Source organism: Aspergillus welwitschiae, assembly GCF_003344945.1.
Source record: "Aspergillus welwitschiae strain CBS 139.54b unplaced genomic scaffold BDQ94scaffold_12, whole genome shotgun sequence".
Lineage (NCBI taxonomy): Eukaryota > Fungi > Ascomycota > Eurotiomycetes > Eurotiales > Aspergillaceae > Aspergillus > Aspergillus welwitschiae.
The window spans coordinates 87,031-110,238 of NW_020798706.1; the positions used below are offsets into that span (position 1 = coordinate 87,031).

General features: G+C 50.7%; 8 protein-coding genes across 8 annotated transcripts; 4 read left to right on the top strand and 4 right to left on the bottom strand.

Annotated features, from left to right (window-relative positions):
• Positions 1-828: 828 nt before the first annotated feature.
• On the top strand, positions 829-2,785 carry BDQ94DRAFT_177846 (cytochrome P450). Its single transcript, XM_026773009.1, has 4 exons — positions 829-1,191; positions 1,245-1,603; positions 1,680-2,279; positions 2,332-2,785. Exons 1-4 carry the CDS (start codon positions 996-998, stop codon positions 2,671-2,673), a joined length of 1,497 nt encoding a protein of 498 aa, XP_026627367.1. The 5' UTR covers positions 829-995; the 3' UTR covers positions 2,674-2,785.
• A 1,776-nt stretch (positions 2,786-4,561) lies between these two features.
• Positions 4,562-5,696, top strand: BDQ94DRAFT_169308 (putative alkaline lipase; the record flags this gene model as incomplete). Its single annotated transcript, XM_026771263.1, has 6 exons — positions 4,562-4,652; positions 4,702-4,829; positions 4,877-4,940; positions 4,998-5,368; positions 5,427-5,471; positions 5,535-5,696. The coding sequence occupies 6 exons, from the start codon at positions 4,562-4,564 to the stop codon at positions 5,694-5,696; spliced, it is 861 nt and encodes a 286-aa protein (XP_026627368.1).
• A 757-nt stretch (positions 5,697-6,453) lies between these two features.
• On the top strand, positions 6,454-6,775 carry BDQ94DRAFT_18660 (uncharacterized protein). The gene has a single exon (XM_026775166.1). The coding sequence runs from the start codon at positions 6,520-6,522 to the stop codon at positions 6,709-6,711; it is 192 nt and encodes a 63-aa protein (XP_026627369.1). The 5' UTR covers positions 6,454-6,519; the 3' UTR covers positions 6,712-6,775.
• Positions 6,455-7,425, bottom strand: BDQ94DRAFT_141310 (uncharacterized protein). Its single transcript, XM_026765800.1, has one exon. The coding sequence runs from the start codon at positions 7,278-7,280 to the stop codon at positions 6,840-6,842; it is 441 nt and encodes a 146-aa protein (XP_026627370.1). The 5' UTR covers positions 7,281-7,425; the 3' UTR covers positions 6,455-6,839.
• A 1,946-nt stretch (positions 7,426-9,371) lies between these two features.
• On the top strand, positions 9,372-14,592 carry BDQ94DRAFT_177849 (uncharacterized protein; the record flags this gene model as incomplete). The annotated part of the gene is made up of 7 exons (XM_026773010.1): positions 9,372-9,692; positions 9,745-9,795; positions 9,868-10,069; positions 10,146-11,210; positions 11,274-11,568; positions 11,620-12,448; positions 12,502-14,592. The coding sequence occupies 7 exons, from the start codon at positions 9,372-9,374 to the stop codon at positions 14,392-14,394; spliced, it is 4,656 nt and encodes a 1,551-aa protein (XP_026627371.1). The 3' UTR covers positions 14,395-14,592.
• An 876-nt stretch (positions 14,593-15,468) lies between these two features.
• On the bottom strand, positions 15,469-17,424 carry BDQ94DRAFT_177851 (GMC family oxidoreductase; the record flags this gene model as incomplete). Its single annotated transcript, XM_026773011.1, has 1 exon — positions 15,469-17,424. One exon carries the CDS (start codon positions 17,422-17,424, stop codon positions 15,469-15,471), a length of 1,956 nt encoding a protein of 651 aa, XP_026627372.1.
• A 153-nt stretch (positions 17,425-17,577) lies between these two features.
• BDQ94DRAFT_18681 (phytanoyl-CoA dioxygenase family protein) lies at positions 17,578-19,073 on the bottom strand. The gene is made up of 2 exons (XM_026775168.1): positions 19,031-19,073; positions 17,578-18,929 (listed from the first exon to the last, which is right to left on the bottom strand). The coding sequence occupies exon 2, from the start codon at positions 18,871-18,873 to the stop codon at positions 17,659-17,661; it is 1,215 nt and encodes a 404-aa protein (XP_026627373.1). The 5' UTR covers positions 18,874-18,929; positions 19,031-19,073; the 3' UTR covers positions 17,578-17,658.
• A 459-nt stretch (positions 19,074-19,532) lies between these two features.
• BDQ94DRAFT_18679 (uncharacterized protein) lies at positions 19,533-22,194 on the bottom strand. The gene is made up of 4 exons (XM_026775167.1): positions 21,829-22,194; positions 21,264-21,573; positions 20,584-21,199; positions 19,533-20,520 (listed from the first exon to the last, which is right to left on the bottom strand). Exons 1-4 carry the CDS (start codon positions 21,921-21,923, stop codon positions 19,676-19,678), a joined length of 1,866 nt encoding a protein of 621 aa, XP_026627374.1. The 5' UTR covers positions 21,924-22,194; the 3' UTR covers positions 19,533-19,675.
• Positions 22,195-23,208: the final 1,014 nt, after the last annotated feature.

The following is a 23,208-nucleotide window of genomic DNA, read 5'->3' on the forward strand; positions in this document are numbered from 1 at the left end:
AGAATGACTTACTGGGTGACTGATGCCGCAAATATATCTCGGAGGTACAAGGCCACATTAGAACCAGCGCTATAGTGAGCATACTAATCCAAACTAGGTGTTATTGACCCCCACAAGTACAGAGTAATCGTTGCCTCAAACAGCGGTCTGCCGCAGATGCTCTTCTAGTCGTATGTAGGGATAAAATCAAGAACGTCTAGTAACATAACTAAAGCATCGAATAAGGCATCAGATGAAGTACTTTTTAGATTGATGATCCAGCCAAGAACTAACTAACGGGATATTGGATGGTCGACAAAAGGTGTACAAGGATGTGGTGCCAAACGAGAAGGCGCAGCAGGCGCTGCCTGCAGCAGTCGTTAGAGATTACTTGGTTACAGGCCTAAGTAATGCGGGCCGGAACCGCCTTACCGTGCAATCATGAGTAGGTGGCCGTGGAGTACTATTCCGTCATCGTCCCATTGGCTGTTGTTGGAGCCACTTGACGGGCTGTTGACGGGATGCGTTGGACCCTGATCTGGAATACTCCACGTCAACAGTCAACACTTCCGAAGACCAGTACGACTACCGACAACTGTGAGGGTAGCATATATGATTGTAATGATACCCTAGAGAGAAGAACATAACTTCTGACATACCTACCAGAGTCACTATTTCCAGGGAAGCTTCTCAAAGCCATGTTCGTTGTTCGATGTTCGAGGTATAGCAAGATCCCGTCCAGCTGCAAGTTCCGATCATAGCGCCGAGCTCCGCTTAGTCAAGCAAATATCCCTGCAGATCAGCTGTAAGAGGAGACAAAAATCGCCTAGATTTCTCTATTCTTGACGCCATGTGCATGCATGGTCGTCATCATGTCCGAGACCGAATTACCCGAGAACCAGTTGCCTACATGCATGGCAATCTTATAAGAATGTGGGCTGGCGCTCCAAGCAAACAAAAACTTATCAAGAATCTGCCCACAACAGCTTAGTCTGGTCCTATATCCGGATTTCAAAATGATCCTGCCTCCAATCCCTACTTTCTCTGCTCTGGCTCTAGGCCTGTTCCTGTGGGTCTTTGTCAAACGGGCACTATCCTCTGACCGTGACATTCCCGGTCCTTTTCTGGCCCGCTTCACTCGGCTCTGGTATCTCAGACAAATGACGAGAGGCGATTTTCAGTATACCAATATCAGACTGCACCGGGATCATGGTATGTGTCAAGACCTGGAAATCAATAAGATTGGATGCTGAAGTCTTTCACAGGCAAAATTGTGCGCATCGCCCCAGGCTGGTACAGTCTTACCGGTCTCGAGGCTATCAAGACCATATATGCTCATGGTTCGAAATTCATCAAGTCAGAGTGGTATGAAGCTTGGAACTTCTCATCGGACCCCAGAGACCACAACCTGTTTTCTGTTCAAAATGTGGCCGATCACTCCAGCGCCCGTCGTAAGGTCGCGGCCATGTACGCCATGTCAGCTATAGTTTCGTACGAGCCTTATGTAGATAATTGCATCCGGCGGCTGCGCGCGAAACTAGACTCAACTGCGAAGGACGGGTCGACTTTGGACCTAGGACACTGGCTTCAATGCTTTGCTTTTGATACCATAAGCGAAATCACGGTGTGTTGAATCTTCTCTTTCCAACACAACAACATTTCTCTTCTTTATCCCGATGAAGCCGTGCTAATATAAGCAGTACGGTGAGCGATTCGGTTTCCTGGATAATGGCAAAGATATCAACAACTTGATCGCCAACCTGGATCAAAGCTTTGTTATTAGTAGCCTGGTGGGCCTTCTCATCTGGCTACGACCACTAGCTCTTTTCCTCGGCAGCTTTTTCGCGACGTCCGATGCCCTGTACGTGGCTCGTTTCAACGCCCAAAAGTTCAAAGAGTTGTCACAAGAGTATCTCAAGAATCCATCTACTTCGGGGCTAATCCCTATGGTCCGAAGGCTTCTTCATGCTCGGCAAGAGGATGTTAAAGGCCTGACGGATAAGGATATTCAGACAAGCGCAGCATCCAATATTGGTGCCGGGAGTGACACCACGGCAATCGGTCTCAGCTCTGTGATATTCTATTCGTATCGGTTCCCGGAGACGCTGAAAAAGCTGCGACAAGAAATTCAAGATGCTGGTCTAGGAAGCGAGCCTTCTTTCCAGGAAACTCAGAAATTGCCGTATCTGCAGGCTGTTATCAAGGAGTCGATGCGTCTGCATCCGGGTGTCGGGTTCCCTCTTTTCCGTATCGTGCCGAAAGGTGGTGCTGTTATCTGTGGTCGGTTCTTCCCGGAGGGTGTAAGTTGTACCTTTATCACACTTGTACAGAAATGTGCTGATGGCTTCACAGACGAATGTTGGAGTAAATAGCTGGGTCATCCATCGAGATGAGAGCATCTGGGGCTCCAATGCCGACGACTTCGTGCCGGAGAGATGGTTGACCGAAGACTCTGAGAAGCTCCGAATAATGGAACAATGTCTGGTTCCTTTCGGCATCGGGTCAAGAACCTGTATCGGTAAGAATATCTCGCTGTATGAGATTAACAAACTCATTCCGCAGCTCGTTCGGGACTACGATATCGATATACAGCAAGAAGGTGGTACAGACGTGAGGTCAAACAATATGTGGTTTGTCAAGCCGGTGCAGTTTGACATAAAGATCAAGCAGAGGTCAGATGGGTCTGGTGTCTGAAGTATGTGGTGAAGATGGAGGGGATTGACCATAGACCTAGGTAAAGACTTACTTTACATGAGGGTAGCATAACGAGCTTCAACGTGTATATGGGTCATGAGTGATGTGTATTGAACTATGAATAAGAGTGTTTAGCGGTATACCTGCTAGCGCATGCTCCGCTATTCGTAAGCTTTAACATACTTTCTTTTGGCCGTATCAGGAAGATATGCTACTCCGAGTTTAACCGACAGGAACAGATCAGATTCCCGGCCAAAATATATAGGCAGAAAGGTCACTTTCACTGGGTTTAATCTGAGGTGTATGGGTGTAGATTCTTTGAGTAGGTATACGTGACCTGCGACCTACACCATAGAACCTGCAAGAAAGGAATATCAATGTAATGGTTAAAGTTGCCAAACCATACCAGATCAATGATCGTTGACTTCTCAGAGAAAACCATGATGCATCTATCAAAAATCAAAGGCCGCTTTGGCCGTGAAGAGGGCAATTGGAACTGTGGGAAGTATTGCGTCTACATTGCACGGCACATCAGGAGACCTCGGCTTGGTCCCTCTAAGATATCTATTCAACAAGTCCACGGCTCGTTAGGAGCTAGCCAGGTTCACGCTCTCGAGATACATATTCCGATCAAGGAGTTTTGCTCCATGTCTGGCTGGAACGGGAGATTACGACCAAGTCCCTGCAATTTGGCCTCTCGGAAAAACCGGCAATAATGACTGGGAATTTGGCAGGCCCACGTGGGCCATGAGCAGTGCCATTGTGATGATTCACACCTTCTAAATCTTCTATGATCATCGCGTGGCCATACTTTGTGGGGCCTGATCTTCTCGAAATTCGGTCCGCAGTCCTGAGGATCAACAGACTGACAGTCTCATCTCATGCGTGTTAACAAACATTAACAGTCCCGTGGTTACCAATCGGAATGGGATACACCGGGAAATGAAGTTTAGCGGATATACCCTTTTCCATTAACCTGAAGCCGTGAGACAGACCACCTGCCTCGTGACTTCAATTTGTCGCAGAAGTCTGATATTTGGGGTAAATGTTGGGAATAGCCTGGGGCGAGTGTATTAGTATCAATGAACGGATATAATCATATTTGATTGATCCAAACCACCGTCGGGTCTCCGCATTTAGACACGGTACATCAAGGGCAGTTGTCAGGTCATCCAATTATCCCACAACAATGGCGGAGTTGTCGTCCGATTCAATGATCTGCGACAGTCAAAGTTCAGTCTGATGGCGGGCGAACATCTATCGAAAACAGTTGGGTGGGGCGGTATCCGCGTTGAGGTCTCAAACATCCTTCCGAGGTTTTCCCAGAGAAATTGAGGAAGAGACATATCAAACGGTTCTAATTATACTCCTGGCGATCCATCTACCGGGCGCTAGGCAGCTACACCATTAGGGCAAAGGCTGCGGTCCGACCACTGAACGCCCGGGGCTCAAAATTGGGTCGCCCGAACGGATCCCCACTACAGACCATCATGAAACAACGGAGCAAGCCCTAATCAACATCTCGAATTCTGGTGAGCCACTGATGGTTCTCAACCCCAAGAGAAGTCTACCATTTTCTTTGAAGCTCGGTGCATGGGTAACTGCTGCACATGGATTCGAAGTTTAATCCCTAATCTAATCCTATCCAAGGGTCATGTCCGATCCGGTGATTCAAGCTTTTTCTCCCGGGGTACCTTACCTATGATGATGTATCAGTGTTGTTTCAAGCGATCAAGATTTTACCGGCACAGAAATGATGAGAATGTAGCATTATAAAAGGAAGTTGGGTAGAACGGTTCTGTTTTTCCTTACCGGCAAACTCGAGATTAATTGTAGCACCGTTCTTTTCTTACTCCGATCTTTATCCTAGTCCTTCATTTCCTTCGTCATGCGTGTCGGAAAGTCCACTCTCTTTGGCGGTCTCGCCCTGACTCCTTTGACTTTGGCTGTGCCAATGCTCCAGTCTCGAGCCACCTCCGGTTAGCTATCTTCGACCTTCTACTCCTGCGCTTCCCTAACACCTTTTAGATACGGCCGAATGGACGGAACTTCACAGAGCTGCACAGCTGTCCTCTGCAGCTTACACCGGTTGTACCGGTAGTGCCTTCGATGTCACCATCACCAAGCAAATCAATGAGCTTGTGACTGATACCCAAGTACGTGCCGTGCCCCAGTCAGCTTACGTCTACTAACAACCTACAAGGGCTTCATCGGTTACTCCACCGAGAAGAAGCGTATAACCGTCGCCATGCGGGGTTCCACTAGCGGTGAGTACATAAAAATTATTATCACATTGACGAAAGAACCAAAACTGAGAATTACAGCAACCGACATCGCCAACGACGTCGACACCACCCTCGTCGAGCCCACCCTGTCTGGAGTCAACTTCCCTTCCGGCGCCAAGATGATGCACGGCATCTATTCTCCCTGGTCTTCCGTGCACGATGATGTGATCTCGGAAGTCAAGTCGCTGGTCGAGCAATACCCCGACTACACCATTGAATCGACCGGACACTCCCTCGGTGGTTCTCTCACCTACATCTCCTACATCGCGCTTGCGCAGAACTTCCCCGGAAAGACAATCATCAGCAATGCCCTTGCGGCCTACCCCATCGGTAACGAGGCTTTCGCCAACTTTGGTGCCTCTCAGAACGGAACCCTGAACCGGGGTAACAATGCTGATGACGGTGTTCCTGTGAGTTACTCTTGACCCTATCTAGTCTGACCTTCAATGCTTACCAGCGATGTTTTAGAACATGTACGTCATGTGGCCTTGGGACTTTGTTCACTATGGCACCGTAGGTTTTCCTACTCCTAATATGTCTATTATGAACTTCCTCCTAACATTTGGTCTGCTACAGGAATACTACAGCTCCGGAACTCAGGCCAGCACGGTCAAGTGCAGTGGTGAGCGCGATACCTCTTGCTCGGCGGGTAACGGCCAGGTTGGTGTCACTGCTGGTCACTTTTCCAACTTTGGTATCGCTATGGGTATGGCTGGATGCTCTTCGTCGCTTTTGTAAGCTTATGTATAGCTTCTGTGGTGATTCTGGGGAAGGGAGAGTCTAGCTGGTGCGGGTTGAAGAAGTATGTCTCTTTGAATTAGTTCGGGGAACTTGTATACCCGCAGCGGGACTTGGCGGGATTCACAAACATTATATATACGATAGACCTGTTGTAGTTAGGATAGATGTTTTTTTTGGCTTTTTATTCATGTTTATATCATGCAGTTAATGAAATTTGCTTTCCTTTCCTGAATTGATAAGTGAACATCCATTGTCAACAGTAAAATATGAGTCTCGAGTCATCACTCCTAATAGCTAAGCTAATTAATTATTTAACTCCAGTTGAGATAACATTCTCGGTGTTCGGAAATTTCTTACTTCATTAAGATTTATCCAAGTGCATATGCTTTTCTAAATCCAAAGAAACGCACCACGCCTAGCCAGCTCCATATATACTCACCAGAAATATACATGACTCAATTGCATATAAGCCTCTCATACCAGTCGTAGGCTATTCTCAGAGCCGACTAATGCAAACCCTGCCCAAAGCGGTATGGGGCGCCGAGCTTTCCCTCCCCGACTGTGTGCCAAGACGCGGTAGCCACAACGCTTAATTGCATGACCTTGACCGAACTAACTTCTTTTTCGGTAACGAGCGCCATAGCTAGGCTACTGGTCGGAAGTGTTCGGCCGGGAGGGGGTGAGTGGTCCCTCGGGTATACGGTGCCGAAGACTTTTCTGCGCACTTGAAGAGAATTACTGGATTCAGACTAAAGCTTGAGGTATGTATGGCATTTCATTCCTCGTTAATTGTTGACTAAGAAATAAATCTATATACATAATGGTAGAGGCGAAGAAGAAAAAATATGCATTAAAAAGTAATGCCTCTGTGAGTTCGGTCTTGCGTTATCTCTTGCCCTTCAGAGATATGTGCGGGAGATCGTGGGTATATGATGGCGGCATCCATAATAGACTTGCTTTCAACGGTATCGATGGTGTGGTAGCCGGGCCAGTGATCATGAGGATAGTGTAATCACGGAAATGGCGAAAGACCTGATCAGATAGATAATTGTTAGTCGACTATTCAGTAGCCAGCAGTAGTTGGACATTGCTAACACTTCAACCAGGAAGCACTTACCCTGTTCATTAAGTTCAGGATGTTCAGATAAACAGGGTAGCAGCCATGGTGCCAAGACCCCAGAGGGCAGCTCCGGCTCCGAGTCTCTCTGCTCCATTGTGCTCAATCGGGAACTCATCCGGGTCGTCAGTGTTGCAGTGACCTCCCTCCTCAGTCGAACTCAGCGTGCAGTTAGCCGAGTGGCCATTGTTATCCTGGAAGGTAACCTGGGCGGTCGACCAATCAACGGTAACGGAGGATGTATCGCAGATAGACTTGGTCTCGATGCCCCTGTTATGGCCACACTTCTTTCCGAAGGGCTTCGAACTGCCCTTGCAGCCAAAAAGCTCATCATCGAGGATGACAGTGCAGTGAGTCACGTACTCATTGGCCGGGGGCGTGGTCGTCCTGAGGGAGATCTGGGATCCGGCGACGGTATGCGCCAAAGCCACAAGGGCACCGAGCTTGACGATCCAGGAAGGCATAACTGAGGGCGTTGTCTTGGAGAGGGACAGCTAGCAGCTTGGGGTCTGGATGGCAGGAAGGAAGCGATTGAGGCACAACAGCTCCAACTTTACTGCAGAGACTGCAGGCCCTCTTATATGCTACTCCCCAGACAGGCGTCTGCTGTGCCGGCATAGCCGGATAGCAAATTTCATATAGAATACACAGTGACCATCCAATGACAAAAAGTAACGAGTGGGTACATAGTAGGTCGTTTATCCACTGGTCGCCGACAACGAACAAATCGCGCAGCAAGTATTCGCGCTGAGGTCGGCACTGGACGGGCTTGGCGCTTGGCGCTTGGCTTCAGGGTTCAGGGACTCTCAGGGTTCACGGACCCTGAGAAGTCCCTGTGGCAGCTACTCTGCGAGCGGCGGCGGCGGCGGCGGCGGCCATAACAGTACTGAACTATATGGGCGGTACTCGAATAGAAGAGCCTTTCTGGAGACGACGCTTTATACTAGCATCCAATTGCGGCAGCGAAATGTCGATGATTGCTCTTTGTTCAGAGATAGGTTGGTCAGACGACGTGAGTCTTAGAGCACCGAGATATCCGGCCAGGCCCCACCAGCAGTACCTTGGGCGGAAAGGCACATAGCAGCGCACGCTGGTAATTTCGTTCTCAGTTTGAGTGCCAATGGGATTGTTGTAATAGCCTGCGGCTTCAGCGTACCTGAAATAGGCAAGTTGAAAGCATTCTCCACTTGAAGATGCTTTCTTTTGCGCCACATTGTGTATGTGTTATGATGCTAGCAGTTATCTCGGGCTGAGTATAGGCCGGAAGCCTTTCTCGAGCGGGGAAGGCCGAAGCTGTAGTGGCAGACGCCTGGCTAAGTGCCCGAGTTACCAGGTAGGGTAGGAGCCATGTCGAAAGAAGATGCCGGTCTTTGATCCGCGGGAAGGAAAAGCGAGGTCCGTCGGGAGAATCATTCCATGAATAATTGATTCCATCAACAATTTCGGTCGGAGGAGCGGTAGCCAAAAAGGGGATAGCCTGGAATGGCTGTTATCACCTGATATCTCGGCACGTGTTTGAATACACGTGATGTTGAGGTAGTTACTTCCGACCATCGGAGGTTTAGCACCGAACGATGTACTTGCTCGTTGTGTACCCACCGCTCTTCACAACAACAACAGGCCAGGTCATATTATCATGACTTGCATGAACCTATGGCGGACACGAGTTTTGGCGCATATGTGTCTACCCTTTCTTCACCTGTCTCTCCCTTCTCCTTCCCTGCAATTGCTTCACACAGTAATTCCTGGATCCCTGTCATTGGTGGAACTGAAGGGGCCCATGCCAGGGAGCAGCGTATCATTCCCCCCTTGGGGCAATGAATTCCGTCGCTGTGTCAATGCCACCACTCTCTTGCAATCACATCTCCATGACTTGAGAACCACCAAAGGACATCTCTGATTTGTCCGATAGTCCACAGACGACCTGCAGCTGCAGTTCCATGATTCCGGGACCATGTTGGGAGCATGGAGCATGCGACGGGGCCTCCGCATCACGATCCAACCAGGAGGAGAGCTAAACTTTTCACAGTGGGTCTCTTTGCTGATCGTCAGAACACCGGAGATGCGCGCTAGCCACCCATCACACATGCCAATCCATGGGACACTCCATGATGTACGTGCTGAGATGGAGACGTCATAAGTGATATTGATTTTACTCGTCACTTTCGATGAACTCGCTCCGCTAGAAGTTAATCTAGGTGCACGCGTCGCAAGAGCACTACAATCAGCAAGCTTTTGAGCTGAAGAACCACACTGTCAGCTGGCAGCGATTAATCTCCCGCGTCCCCACCCGCTCGGGATCTCTGCCACTGAGCTTCGATCGATCGGCCCAATGAGGGACCCTACCGTGCTCCATAGTTCGTCTAGTGTGCCTCTAACTATGCAGGTCGATTCAGATCGAGCAATGATTGAGCCGGGAGAATAGGGATAGCTGACGAAGTTCAGCTCAGCCGCACCTGCCTCCCCCTGTCTTATGTATTTCAGTTCGCCCCATCGCGACGACTGTGGGATTGCTTTTCTCAGGTCTCTGACTTCTACGGTCGGATACGCCCATAATGAAGGACGTCAAAACGCTCCTGAATCGCAAAGATGGGGACGAAGAACGATCGGGGTATGGCGAGGAGTCGATGGAGCAGCTGTGGGAAAAGGCTTTTGCAAAAGCAAAGGGAGATTTGAAATTCGACCCAGCCGAAGAAGCGCAACTGGCCGACTTTCAGGCAGCGAGCGACCCTCTCGCTCAAACAGAGGCCCTTTTCCGCGATTGGAGACACCCCCAAGATCGGGAGTTTGGAAACAAATTACGCGAGCCGGTGCAGCAGTGTATGTCCTGGGCACAGAAAGCGTGCACTTATGTCGAAGGCCACGCAAGCGGGACTGTATGTATCTGGCTTCTCGAAAAGATTTCGCTCAAATGTCTAACCAAGCTAGTATGCCGAACCAGCCAAGCTGCTCGCTGGGGGCATATCGTATTTGCTCAAGGTATACCATCCACAACATCCTTTGCCCCGTCTCACCAACCCAATTTCGACCAGAATAGCTCATCCCAAGTAGGCTGCCCAAGATGTGAGCGCAGACCTGAACACTGTTCAGGCAACGTTTCAGACAATCACTGCTGCAATGCAAGAAATCGATACTTTCGATAAATATCCCGTCGTCACACCAACTGCTAAGCAAAGCCTAGTGGGCGTTTTCATCGCCTTGTTGCAGTTTTGCTCCTATGTAGGGCATGATCTGCGAAGCCAATCACGTTTCAGTAGGTCTATTCAAGTCACAGCAAAGTGCACATTCCTTTTCTCAAGAGTTGCAACTAATGGGGTCTTCAACCACAGCGCTTTTCGCAAAAAAGGTCTTCAAAGTGCAAACCGACTTGACCACCGGTAAATGTGAAAAGGTTGAACAAGCGATCAAGGGCTTCCACAAAGCAATCAAAATCGAAGGATACAATGATACCAAAGAGATCAAGGATGGCGTTAACTGGCTGATCAAGAATACCAATACCAAGATGCAGCAGACTGCCTTCTCGTTCGATATGCACAGCATGTCTGAAAAGGGGAATGTATTTGATAAATTGACAAAAACCCTCCAAAGCAAGCTCAATCTCAACCTCACAGTGATATCTCAGATGGCCACCCGGATGGACTCCATTATGCCACAGCTGATTGATGGCGGTTTACTGTGGGTTGAAAAGCATGACCTTTTCAAAAAGTGGCTATACCCGCACGGCACCTGCCCTTTACTATACATGAAAGGCAGTGATGGCGTGGGAAAAACCTTCCTAACAGCACATTGCTATCAGCTGATACCCTCAATAGCCGGAAGAGATCAAACCCTTGTTCAGAAAGAAACGGTGCGACAGCAACTTATAGTCACTTACTTTCTGTTCGAGCCGGGCATGCAGTACAATCAAAGCTTCTCTAGCGTTGTGGCCTCTATTCTATTCCAGATTGCAGCCCAGGATCCAAAGTGGTGTGACGCGATAGCCACCAAACCTGTCTTAGACTCGCGCGATGCGAAAATGGTCTGGGATGAGCTCGTGCTGAAGCGATTTGAGAAGCGATCGCATTCGTCCGAGCAGTTGTACATCCTCCTGGACGGTGTTTCGGAAATGCAGCCTAAAGAGCGTGAATCCCTGTTGGGTCTCTTATATGAGACACTCGGGGAGCGAAACCATCGTATTTGGGTCCTCCTGACAGGGTCTCACGATCAGGGAGAGCTCTTCCCATCTGATGTGGCGCAGAAAGCATCCATTCCCGAAATCAGCATGTGGAATAATGATTCTCTTGGAGACAAGATCATTCGTCGACGCATGAGTTCGTTGAATATGCTCTCACAGGTTTTACGTGATCCGGATGTCACCAAGGAGGTCTCGGATTTCCTAAAGCAGTTATCAGACGGTGAGCGGACTGATTCTTCTTGTGTAGAAGTTCATTTGTTCTAACGCGGTCAAATGCTACTAGGAAACCTGTCTGTACTGGACCAGACCATTGATATCATGGAACAGTATGGAGTCAAAGGTCCGAAGAGCTTGGGCAAATTCAAGGAGATGATCGGTGATGGAGAAGACGCCTTGGTTAGGAATGCCCTGGCAACATCAAACGAGCCACTTCGAAAGGCCGTCAAGAAAGTGCTTTTCTGGTGCGCGTTCGCAAAGCAGACTCTCACAGTGACCAACTTGAATCAAGTACTTGCCCTTGAGAATGATCCAGAGGTGAAGGCCCTGGGGCTAGAAACTATCCTGTCTCAGTGTCAGAAGTAAGTACTGCTGAACCGGAAAGCGCGATGCAAAATCTAATTTATTCATAGCCTCCTATTCATGCGGCAGATGCTTCCTCCTGACCTAGGTCCCTCGAAGTTGGACCGCGAACTATATTGGTGTTCCCGACCCGAGCACGAGATAGAGAGCCCTAAGGGCAAAAGTCGCCGCACCCCGTCCGTCAGTGATTATCAGTACATCGAGTTCCGCCACGCAAAGTTCAGAGAATGTGTCAAAAAGGGTAGTTTCATGCCTGGACTGAATGTAAATGCCGAGAAGGTTGATATATTTGTCACTCTTTGCGACGTTCTTTGCGACCCCAACGCGGAGAAACCAACACCTCTCTGTCAATATGCAGCCTTCCACCTCATCCAGCACCTAAAAGATATTGACAGAGACGTTGTTCCTCAGTGGCAGCAGCCCAGTACCAAAAATGCTAAGAAAGGCCTAAAAGATAAGGTGTCGCAATACGTGGACACAAGGGCCACGCAACCACGGGAGATTGAGAGTCGGCTTCTGAAGAGGGTCGGAGAAGCCTTAGGCAGAGTTCTCACGAACGAAACTGGCGTTTCTTCTATGTTTGAAGATATACTATGGAACTCGCCTGACAGGCAGATTCACTTTGATATTTATGACATTGACTTATCCAGGAGCACCAACGAACTTGTGCGGGCTTGGGTAGAAAAGCTTACCGAAAGAGACGAGAAAGAGAACTTGTCTCTCCCGACTCAGATATGGACCTGGGCTCATGCCTTGAAGAAGCGTCCTGAAGGAATGCTGGAAGATCTGGCCCACGGCCATCTTCGCAGCTGGGCCCAGAAGTCCACCGTTGAGGGCGCTAAGGGTCCATACAGGCTCGCCTATCGTGCGCTGTTCAATGTATGTATCTGGGCACCGACTACAACCACTCCCAGGGAGCTAACTTCAATTAGACCGGACAGTACAAGCACTGGTCGCGAGATGATGATCAGATCAACACCAGAGTCGCTGAGAATATGCTTCGGCTGTGCACAGACAGGCGGACCCGGTTTGCCCAAGCGCGACTTTCCGCTGCCCTCCTCTTGTACGAGTCCACCAACGAGCAAGACCGAGAATATGCTCTTTTTCTGTATGAGAAGAACCGATACTTGGACGATTCAATGTGTGCGGAGAAGCTATATTCCTTGCTTGGACTTGCCGAGCATTATGTACCCCAGCCCGGACTTGTCGCTATCGATGAGTGGACGAAAGTCAAAGAGTACACAGAGGAAGCTCTCAAATGCTGGAAAGACTCAGATGCCGCGTTACGACCTAACTTCAACCTAAATCGATGCAAGAGAGTCTATATGCTTTCTGTGCAAGCCTGCATGGCCCTTGGTGATAAGAAGCGAGCCCGCGATAGATGCACAGACGCGCTAAACAGCGATATCAAGACATGCCGAGGAACAAGTGACTTCTTGACTACCCTCGTGCAAATTTATGCGGAGCAGGAAGACTATCTATCTATCATCAATACGGTAGAAAAGCAGATGTCCGGCAAAGTCGACTTTTTTATACCCGCTTGGCTGATGAGCCGCTCTCGCCAAACGAATAAGGATGACTGGCTCCGCAGAGCAGCGGTGGCAACGGGCAACATTGAAGTCGTTATACGAATCTATGACCGTGCCATCAACTATTGGGCTTATCAAGGGCTATTCCATGAAACATGCGTCATGCTATCGGAACTTGCGATCATCTACCGAGAAGATTGCCAGGCAATCAGGATGGCCGAAGATATCTTCAACAGGATACTGGACGCTATGATGAAAGACGAGACCCTTCAAGTGGATTCGAGACTGCTCAGTATTATTATCACAGAGCGCTTCGACATTTACCATTATCGATTCAGCAAAACCAAGGTCCGCAATTTGAGGCTGCCTCTGTGTTATGCAGCAGCTGACCTGATCAACAACGTCCGGGTTTCCGATGTCATAGAATCCTCCGCCAAGGCAAATGCTCTCATAACGCTCGCAAAAATGTTCAAAGAGATGAATCATTTAAGACGGGCGTATGAACTGGCCGACCAAGCATTCAAGCTCTGCATTGCCGATTTGGACGACTGGGTCGACGACAACGACATGTCTGCTTTCCGTACACTGGCAAAGGTTCTAAACTGGCTCAATCTCACAAAGGATGCCGGGATTGCAGCGTCCCTCATCTTCGATCGTGCTAATGCAGACGCGCTGCAAGTCAGTGAGGATGAATATCAAAACACTTTGTCGACGGCCATTTATGCTCGCGACGTGCCGAAGCCTGCTGTCGATGGATGGATGGGGTTGAAGGTGGACCCGAGCAGCCACGCCACTGCGCCAGCACCCCATCCTGGGGAGCCACTAAGCCCACAGTCCGTCAAAAGCACTTGCACTTGTCAGTGTTCCAGTGACGACACAAACGAACCACCAACGGCAGTAACGACACCTAACAGCATGCCCATTCCGGACGAGCTTATGGACGTGGATGAAAGTAATGGCAGCATGCTGCAGTGCATGGGGCCCTGCAATAAGCCGAAGTTAATGAAGTGGGACCTGGAGGCTCCCAAGTGGTATATGTGCCTTGACTGCCCTTCAACCGACTACTGCAGTGACTGCTACAAAAGTCGGTCTACCTATCGGACCTCACAGAACAAGGGGCTCTGGTCCAAGGTGTGCTGGGGTAACCACACAATGATGGAGCAGCCAATCAAAGGATGGAAGGGTGTGAGGGACGGTGTAATCCGGGTGGGAGATAGTAGCCGGGGAGTGAGAGATTGGCTCATGGATGTGAGGCAGAGAGGCAACCAAGAGATCAAGAAGAATTTGAAGAAATGATCTCCTCCTTCCCCACATCAAAGTCGTTCATACTCACGCTCACTTTGAGATTTTGTTTCTCTTGCTTTCACAAGCTCTTGTTACGCCCTCTTTACTTCTTCTTTCCTTACTATTCCCTCTTTGTCTTTCTCTTTCTGGTGTTCACTTTTTTGTTTACAACGCACTACCCACTGATATCCCTCGTTACATAATCCATAATACTATACCCAGCCAGACTACCATTTCATTGTTGTTACTTATGTCCTATACTTCAAATTAATTCTCCTATTCGTAAAACCCTAATGAGGACAACCCTACATTGGATGGCACATGGATCCATCACTTCTTTCACAACACCTTTCTTATTTACTCTTCTTTCACCCCTAGACAGACCGTGCTAGTAACTACAAACAGTTAGATTCACCCACCTACTAACCAACTACGGCCCTAACGAGCCCTACTTTACCAACCCATGGCCCACCTTCGTCACCACACCCCAAGCCTCATGCCAACCACAAACCTACAGGTGGCCGGGTGCAGTGGTATCACCCCCATATAGTAAATCTACTACAGACGTCCAATAAGTGATTTCTCTAGTCCATGCCCACTATACGAAGTGTAGTAGATTCGACTCTATAATTACTAAGAGTCCCTTTACACGAGGGGCTCATTGACTACTACATAGTATAATTCTCATCCGCATTCCTCACTCCCCTCGTCGCAATGTCTATATCGAGAGTGCCCTAGTAGTAAGGACTTCTGTAGATGTCCATTCCTGTAAAAATTGTGTTTTCCTGTAGGGACTTTATACCTATAATTGAAGACTACTCAAGATAGTAGTATAAAAGACAGAATTCTGATCTCATATCAGGGCTTGGCTTATACTTCGAAGTTGCACAGCCTGTGCTTAAGTAGATACTAGAAAATACGCTAGTGTGTGTGCTACTAGGGAAGGAGATAGGAGTTTCTTTTCTTTACTGCTTGTTGGCGACTCGGCAGGAATAATACTATTTTAGCTGCGTGATTATATCTGAGGATAACAGCAACAACAACAACAAACCTAACATATCCACCTGCAACCCGAATAGACCCCTCTTACTCCTCAGCAAGAATATCTCCCACCGCCTTCTCCGCAAGCATATAAACCCCCAACACCGGAAACGTCCCCTGCGCCCTAGGAAGCACACTCGCATCCACAACCCTCAGCGCCCTCAATCCCCTCACCCTAAACTTCCCATCCACCACCGCCCCCACATCTCTGTCATCCCCACTTCCAATCCTACAACTCCCCACAGCATGATGTCCCCACGACGTATCCAATACATACTGCCTTAACTCTTCATACCCCCTCACCTCTCTCCCCGGGAGTGTCTCCTTCGTAGGAATAAGTTGTCTTTTTAGTGCCCTCCTCGCAACCCTGATCGCATCTACTAACCCAAATAAATCCTCCTCCGAGTTAGGGTCTGAGAAGGAATTGAATAGAATATGTGGAGGATCAAGCGGATCCGCGGAACTGATATTCACCGTCCCGGCTCTACTAGACGGGTGCGCTTGGATAATCCCCCATGTGAAGGAGTGGTGCGTTGCTGTGATGTTGACCTCGAAGCCTGGGAAGTAGCCGCGGAAGTTGACGAGGCCGCCGTAGACCATTGTATTGTAGTCGACGTTGTCAATATTCTGGTTGGGTGTCGTGGATGTGTTGGGGGTATGGTGGAGTAGAGTACTGGTAAACCCCGCAGAGGAATATATTCCCCGGTCTTTATGTCCGTTCGGATTCAGCCATCGAAGCAGACACGGGTCGGACGTGTAGTTAAATGTGCAGCCGTTCAGGACACGGAAGGGGAACGGGGCTTCGACTACTACCGAGGTCTCGTAGTGGTCTTGGAGGTTTGCGCCGACGCCAGGGAGGTTGATCAGGACTGGGATGTGATGTTTCTTGAGGAGATCTGCGGGCCCGATGCCGCTTAGTTGGAGGATCTGGGGGGTGTTGAAGACGCCCGCGGAGAGGATGATTTCGCGGGATGCGGTGGCCGTTCCAGGGGTTCTGGGGGTGTCTTGGGAGGAGAGCGGGCTGGCGCGGTAGAGGTAGGGGCCGTCGAGGAAGGCCACGCCTGTTGCTTTTGGGGCTTGTGAGGTGGAGGTGGTATCGAAGAGGACGCGGATGACGTGGCAGTTTGTGCGGATGGTCAGGGGGTATTTCTGGGTGCCGTCTGGGTTGGTAGCGGAGTGGACGGCGCGGAGGAAGTCTGCGGCGCCGTTGCGGACGTTGGAGGATGTGGCGATGGGCATTTGGTAGTATGCGGGTTTGGAGTCGCGGGAGGGGGAGTTGGCGTTGACGTCGCCGAGGAGTAAAGAGATGAGGTTGGAGAGAATATTTCGGGGCTGGGTGAAGACGGCGCCGAGGAGGAGGGAAAGGAGTTGGGGGTCTTGGAGGACGAGGTTGATGGGGGCGTGTTCGGTGGAGAGCCAGCCGGTGTCGCCGTGGCCTGGGATGTCGGGGGGTAGGTAGTGGTTGTTCTCGAGGCGGACGTAGTATTCGCGCATGGGGTCGGGGAGCCAGGATGGGTCGTTGGTGAGGTTGGCGATGTAAGTCCAGTCAGAGCGATGGGGATAGATGGCGACGAGGGCGTTGTGGGCGGTGCAGCCTCCCAGGGTGCTGGCGCGGGTGTAGAGGATGCCTTTCATGATGGATCCCGGGGGTGGATGGAGGCCGACGTACTGTTCGCCGGTGGGCGTGGTGTAGACGGTTTTGGGGTCGCGGGCTTGTTGGGTGTCGTTGGCGTAGTGGCGGATGAAGAAGTTCCAGGAGAGATGGTCGTCTGCGGCTGCGAGTGCTGCGTAGCCTGGGACGGACGTGTTGAAATTGTGGGCTTGTTCGGTGCCGGCTTCGAGAAGCAGGGTTGAGTGGCCTGCTAGGGCGAGGCGGGCGGCCAGAGGGCCTCCGCCGGCGCCAGAGCCCACGACGATGTATTCATAGCCGGTGAGGTTGATGGCTGCTGCTGGAAGGGAGGTGGCCAGCAGTAGCTGGAGAAGCTGCCAGCAGGACAGCATGCTGGGTATGGATGGAAGCGGACATGGTGGAAGTGTGGACTGGTCTGATCGTAAGAAAGAACGGAGGTGGAGGTGGATAGGGGTCGATCACATGGTGGCAGCTGTCCTACTTGAGCTTCGTCTTGTGGGAGTGTACAGTGGAAATAACATGAGGTGGGGTTGCATCCAGAGAATTGCTCCCCCATAGGTTTATGATCAGCTATCTATACGTACAACAGAATGCAAATTTACCAACTACACCTCCTGGTGTCCCCGTCCCTCTCTCTGCAGCCCTCGCAACTCCTCCACAATCCTGGTTCGATCCCATGCCTCCTGCAACCCCCGCACAATCATCTCTTGCTCGCTCTCCGGCGCCATCCCACTCGGAGCAGGGGGCCGGCGATCCAGGTTCGAGGGAAACGGATACCCATCTGCCACGGCATATACCCATGCCTCCAACTCTGCACTTAGCCCCCCCTGCCGACGATACATCTCACTGACCTCCTCCCAACACTTTTCCACCACTGGCACCGCATCGATGTGCTCCATCGTCTTCCCCAGAGCACATCCAATCTGCAGCAGGTTGGCCTTGCGATGGAACCCCGTGCTCTCGGCCATCTCGTTGGCCCCCGCGGCATGGAATACCGCCGGGTTGAAGAACAACCCATCGCCAAACTCCAACGGTAACGCCACATAGTTCGCTTGGAAGAACGCCCGGAAGTCGTCCCGCCGCCACGCCAGATATCCCGGAGCATATGTCTGGCTAAACGGCAGGAATCGTGTAGGACCACTCTCTACCGGCATCTCGCTGTGTGCGACGGCCCCCTGTAACGTCAGATACTGGCTAGCGAGCTGAACGCTCCGCGGGAAGGCCGCACATCGATCCAACTCTTGGAATCCAAGATGGTAGTCCCGGTGGCTCTCTTGGGCGGCGCCGCCGGGCTTGACGATGTTGACCTGGGCGGTCACCCGGTAGGCGGGACCTAGCCAGGCTTCGCTGACCGCACGCAGCCAGGGATTGCTGTAGTAGGTGATGAAGGAGCTGGGGTCGACAAAGGCGTGCTTGCTGAAGGAGTTCCAAATGCGGTCATTCTTCCCGCTGGCCGCGAAATGATCGCCTTTGGGGCCCAGGGACTGGCGCTCCCGATCGATGATGTGTTGGAAAGCCGTGTTGGTGGCGTTCAGGGTGTCTGCGTACCGGGAGGGATGGTACATGCCTTTGAGAACAAAGATGCCCGGTCCTGATTCAAGGACGTGATGCCATTCGGCTTGGAGAGCCGCGGTGGTATCTGCATTCAGGGGATCAAAGGTGGCGGCATCATAGATGGGGATATTCTTCTGCACGGCTACGGCCAGCGGATAGCTGGCCGGATCGGTGGTCTGGGAGCAGATTTTCTTGAAATCCTCTACATTGACGGATTCCAGTTGAAAGAGCCGGTTAGGACCGACACGAAGTTCGCCGGAACCCATGCTGGGAGCAATGGTTTGTAAGTAAGTCGGTAGATGTTGTCTGCGTTGTCCAACAGCTGGGGCGGGGAGGTGGTCAATAAATATATGTCTGGGACGGATGTGCAATCCCGGATCCACTTCAATGTGGAATTCCGAGCACAGCAGGTCAGACACTCACCACAGGGAAGAGATGAGGTCAGTGGGGACTTCTCGCTTGCCTGACTCGTGCAGGATGCTGAGGAGGAGGACCAGGAGGCAGATGAAAAGGAAAAGAACGATTGCGGGGGAAGACGATGAGATGCAGCTGGACTGCGTCGGAAGATGAATCCCGAGGGTGCCAAGAACACCCACAAATCCGGGGAAATGACAATCAACAGAGAATCGGATCCAGCCCAGGACGACCACTGCAACTCAGGGTATCAGTCTAGCGACAGCCGTAGTATATGCATGTTCTCGTCGAGCTGCTATTATTACAAATGTACACCCAAATGCTCCCACCCAACCGGTCCAGTCGTATACTCCGTGCTTCCGAGATAGATGAGATGTGCCTGTCCCAAACAAGAAAATATCTCCATCAACATGCAGAATGAAACCATAAGTGTAAGCTCCCCTTAAGTTGGGAGAAGTGACGTTACGAAAGAAAGGAAGAATTCACAGCAATGCATCATCCAGCGGCTCATGCCAATCCATCTTATATCCAAAACATGACCAAGAAAAATTTCCCAGCCTGCATGAAATTCTATGAGAACCCCGAATTTTCACCCGAAAGGAAAGAACAATTCAACTCAAATCGCAATGCGGCGTCGCTAAAGCTTCGAATGGACTATGCAATCATGACTGGTGGGCCTACATCGGCGTCCAAAGCGGCGTCGGTCGGGGCCAGCTCCTCGGTCGTGTTCGACTCCCGCAGAATGAGCTGGTTCTCGGATAATGTCTCCACCAGCGAACTTGGGCGACCAGCCACCGTGAACAGCACCTTCAGTAATACGCTTTGGCTCTGTTCGCCGTTTGGCAGTAATACTGGCTGGTGCCGCGTGTGGGTCAGAAAGGTCCGGACCAACGAGCGAATGTACGGATCTGTCGACGCATCTTGGATGATATCCAGCCCATGGATCACGCACACCAGCAGGGGCGGCGCAAAGTGCAGGAGTATGTCAATCAGCGAGAGAACCTCCTTCCAAGACGTGAGCGTTCCGTTCAATGGCTTGAACCGCTCGCCGCTCAAATCGCACCCCGCATGACTTTCGACTACGGGAGGCAGGTATTCTATCAACTGGCGGATCAGGCTGTAGGCCAGGGCGATAAGGTGTTGCTCATATGTTAATTCGTTGGCAGCATCGGTGGATCGGTTGCAAAAGTGGGAAATTACAGGCAAGCCCGCCTTGCGAGCAAAGCTGGCGTAACACGTCGAGACAAGAAGTACCGGACTAGGGTAGACCGTCGATTGGGGGCCCCCCACGGCCAGGACCTGTGAGTGGGCGTCGGTCGCCCATTGCTTCAGCGAGGTCATCACATTATCTTCGGCAATGACTGGAACGTCGAATTCGAGCGCGGGGATCTGGTCGTCGGCATCAAAGAAGTCTTCGAGTTTCTGGGAAGCCATCTGCAATTCCATGCGTGTGTACTTGTGTTTGTGCCCCCCTTTCATCAGGTTGAACCTGTCTGTGTCTTGTAATGCGTGCACGGTCAGCTCCTCGAGCAGTTCGGGCCATGTGAGCCTGGCTTCCCTACCTAAGTCCTGGGAAGCGGTTGTGGTCAAACAGGCAATGCCGCTGTTCTGTCTACTCACGGACTGTAGCTGTAGACTAACAGTGTCCAGCAGTCGCGCCAGAAGAACCTCTCTGTCTTGCAACAATCGCTTGCGCTCCACTGCGTCCTGGTGAATCTCCCACATCAACTGACGGGTGAGGGCATTCTGCGCTGCGAAGCGCCGGGCCCCGTTCTGAAGGCCCACCTGGCTCAATCGGGCCCGCTCAAACCACCCCCGATAGTCGTCGTGCGCCATTTCACATAGGCTATCGCAGTCGGCGTCATCGACATCCATGGCGTCAGTGAGATCGTGCATCATGCTTTTGGCGCTGCGTCGAATCTGGCCAATCAGGCGTTGGAAGGCACGATACACGTCTTGGTTGGGGCTCCGCAGGAGCCCGCATTTGGCCTTCCTCACATACCAGTCCATCACTTCTCCAAGAAAGAAGAATAGGAGCGTGTAGAAGCGGCTGATGGCGTTGATGGAGTCTTTCGTCGCCGGCACTGCCTCACCCAAGGCTGGAGGGGCAATGAGGCGGTTGATGTGGACCAATGCTTTGAACAGCCCTTCCAAAATTCTTGGATAGCCCGCGGATGCCTGGGACTCACGGAGTTTAGTTATTGACTAGGCGGAGGGGGATACGAACAACATCCGGGCTCACCTTCAGAAGAGATTGCAGGACGCCGTAAAAGAGAGAGCAGTACAATTCATTTCTTGGTAGAACGGCCAGTAGCCTCCCGTGTGAGCCCAGCGTCGAACGAAATTCGTCGCAACATTCCCTCAACACCCGCTGTCCCGACGTGGACGTCCAGACGGGCTCGATGCTGGCGACGACGTCCAAAACATCGTCGGGGTTCTGCAGGCGTTCGTGGAAGAGCACTCGATCGTTGGGAAGGAGGTTATCCTGGAAGCGTTTCCATGATTGAACCAGCTCGTTGTATTCAATATCAAGGGTAGCGATGACTGGGTTGCTGTCGGAAGGTCAGTGGGACGAACGATCACGGTCTTGTATCCGCACCGTGCTCTCGCTATTCCGGAAGAGTATTAAAGCACGGACTATCTATCCTATCATGGAGGATGGAGCCTGTGTAGATCATCCGCGGGCACACGCACACCCATACACACAGACACACAAGGTTGACGGGAAGTCAAACGAGTCACGACCAAACGACGGCCCCACGAGACTCGAATCATGAAAGGGAAGCAAGGAGAAAAAATTGGCTTACGTGGAAAGATGTCGCTTGTCGAAGCGTTTCTTCCAGAGATGGAGAGTTTCGGCCACGGTAGGAGTGGCCGGAATGGAGAGGGACGGAGGGGACATGGTTGCCGGGCAGACGTGGGGGCTGCTGCTAACGGACGGCAAGGCACGACGAGCGCTGTCTCGTCGAGTGAGCCGACAGGTGCATGTCAGGGGAGGACGTCTGCGAGGGAGAAGAAGGTGGGAAGGCTAAAGTTGTGTCGAATCGATCATCTAGCGCGAGGGGGCGTGGGAATGGACAATAGAGGCAGGTGGAGAAGTAGTGGTATGGTGGATGGATGGATGGATGGATGGACGGATGAGTGAATCAATGAATGAAGGAATGGAGTTGCAGTTGAGGTTTCAGATTAAGACTGGGGGGAAGGCGGCGGGAAGAAGAAGAGAAGACGGAGTGAATTAGAAAGGGGATAGGGATTGGAAGAGAAATGGTAAATTGGAATTGAATCTAAGGTCTGCGAAGGGGGAGAGATTGGAAGAATTGGGAGTGGTGGTGGGAGGCATAGGAGCAAAGTAGGTAGCAAAGGTGGTAGTCGAAATGAGTGAGTAGCAGGACTAGGAATGGCGCGGTAGATTTGTTCCTGATCGCCTCGTTGGGGCCTTCGATGAATGAATTCCCTGTCGATGGATTGTTTGACCGATCAAAGCCTCGTGGAGCGCATCCTGATCGCGTTTGCTTTAGCGGGAGGTCCCGCCCGAGAAAAGGGGACTTTTGGTCTGGGGGAGATGGAATCAAAGGTAGGATGGAGACAAGAGGAGAAGAGAAAGACAACAGAGTCAATAGTAGTTAGTAGTTTGTAGTCAGTAGAGAGAGTGTGTGTGAGAAGGATGAAGAGAGAGAGAGAAGAGGGGGGTTGGACATTGAAAAAAAAAAAACATCCCCCCAAGAGGACCAGGGAAAAAGTACTACTGTTACCTGGGATCAGTGCAGAGCAGACTGTCTGTGCCTTCTTTGGCTCAATTGTTACTGATTTATTATTTGGCTTTTGATTTTTTCCATGTTAAGCTGATGATTTATCCTTTTTCTTTTTTCCTGGTCATTGTTATTCTTAACTGTTTATTTTATTTTACGCATATTTCGGTTTCCACGATTATCTCCTTTTGGAAGAGAGAGAACAAGAGAAGAAAAAGGGAAGTTTAGGCTTCCTCTGGGTTGGATGGATGGATGGATGGATGTGTTATTATTACTATTAGGATTATGATTATTATATTATTTAATTTCTTGTCTGGATCAGTAAGAAAACAGAAAAAAACAAAAATAGCAAAGAGAGGAGAAAAACTAATGTGTTCCTCGCAATTAGAATTCGAAAGGATTTGAAATTTCAGATGCACCGGAAACATCAATCATCTC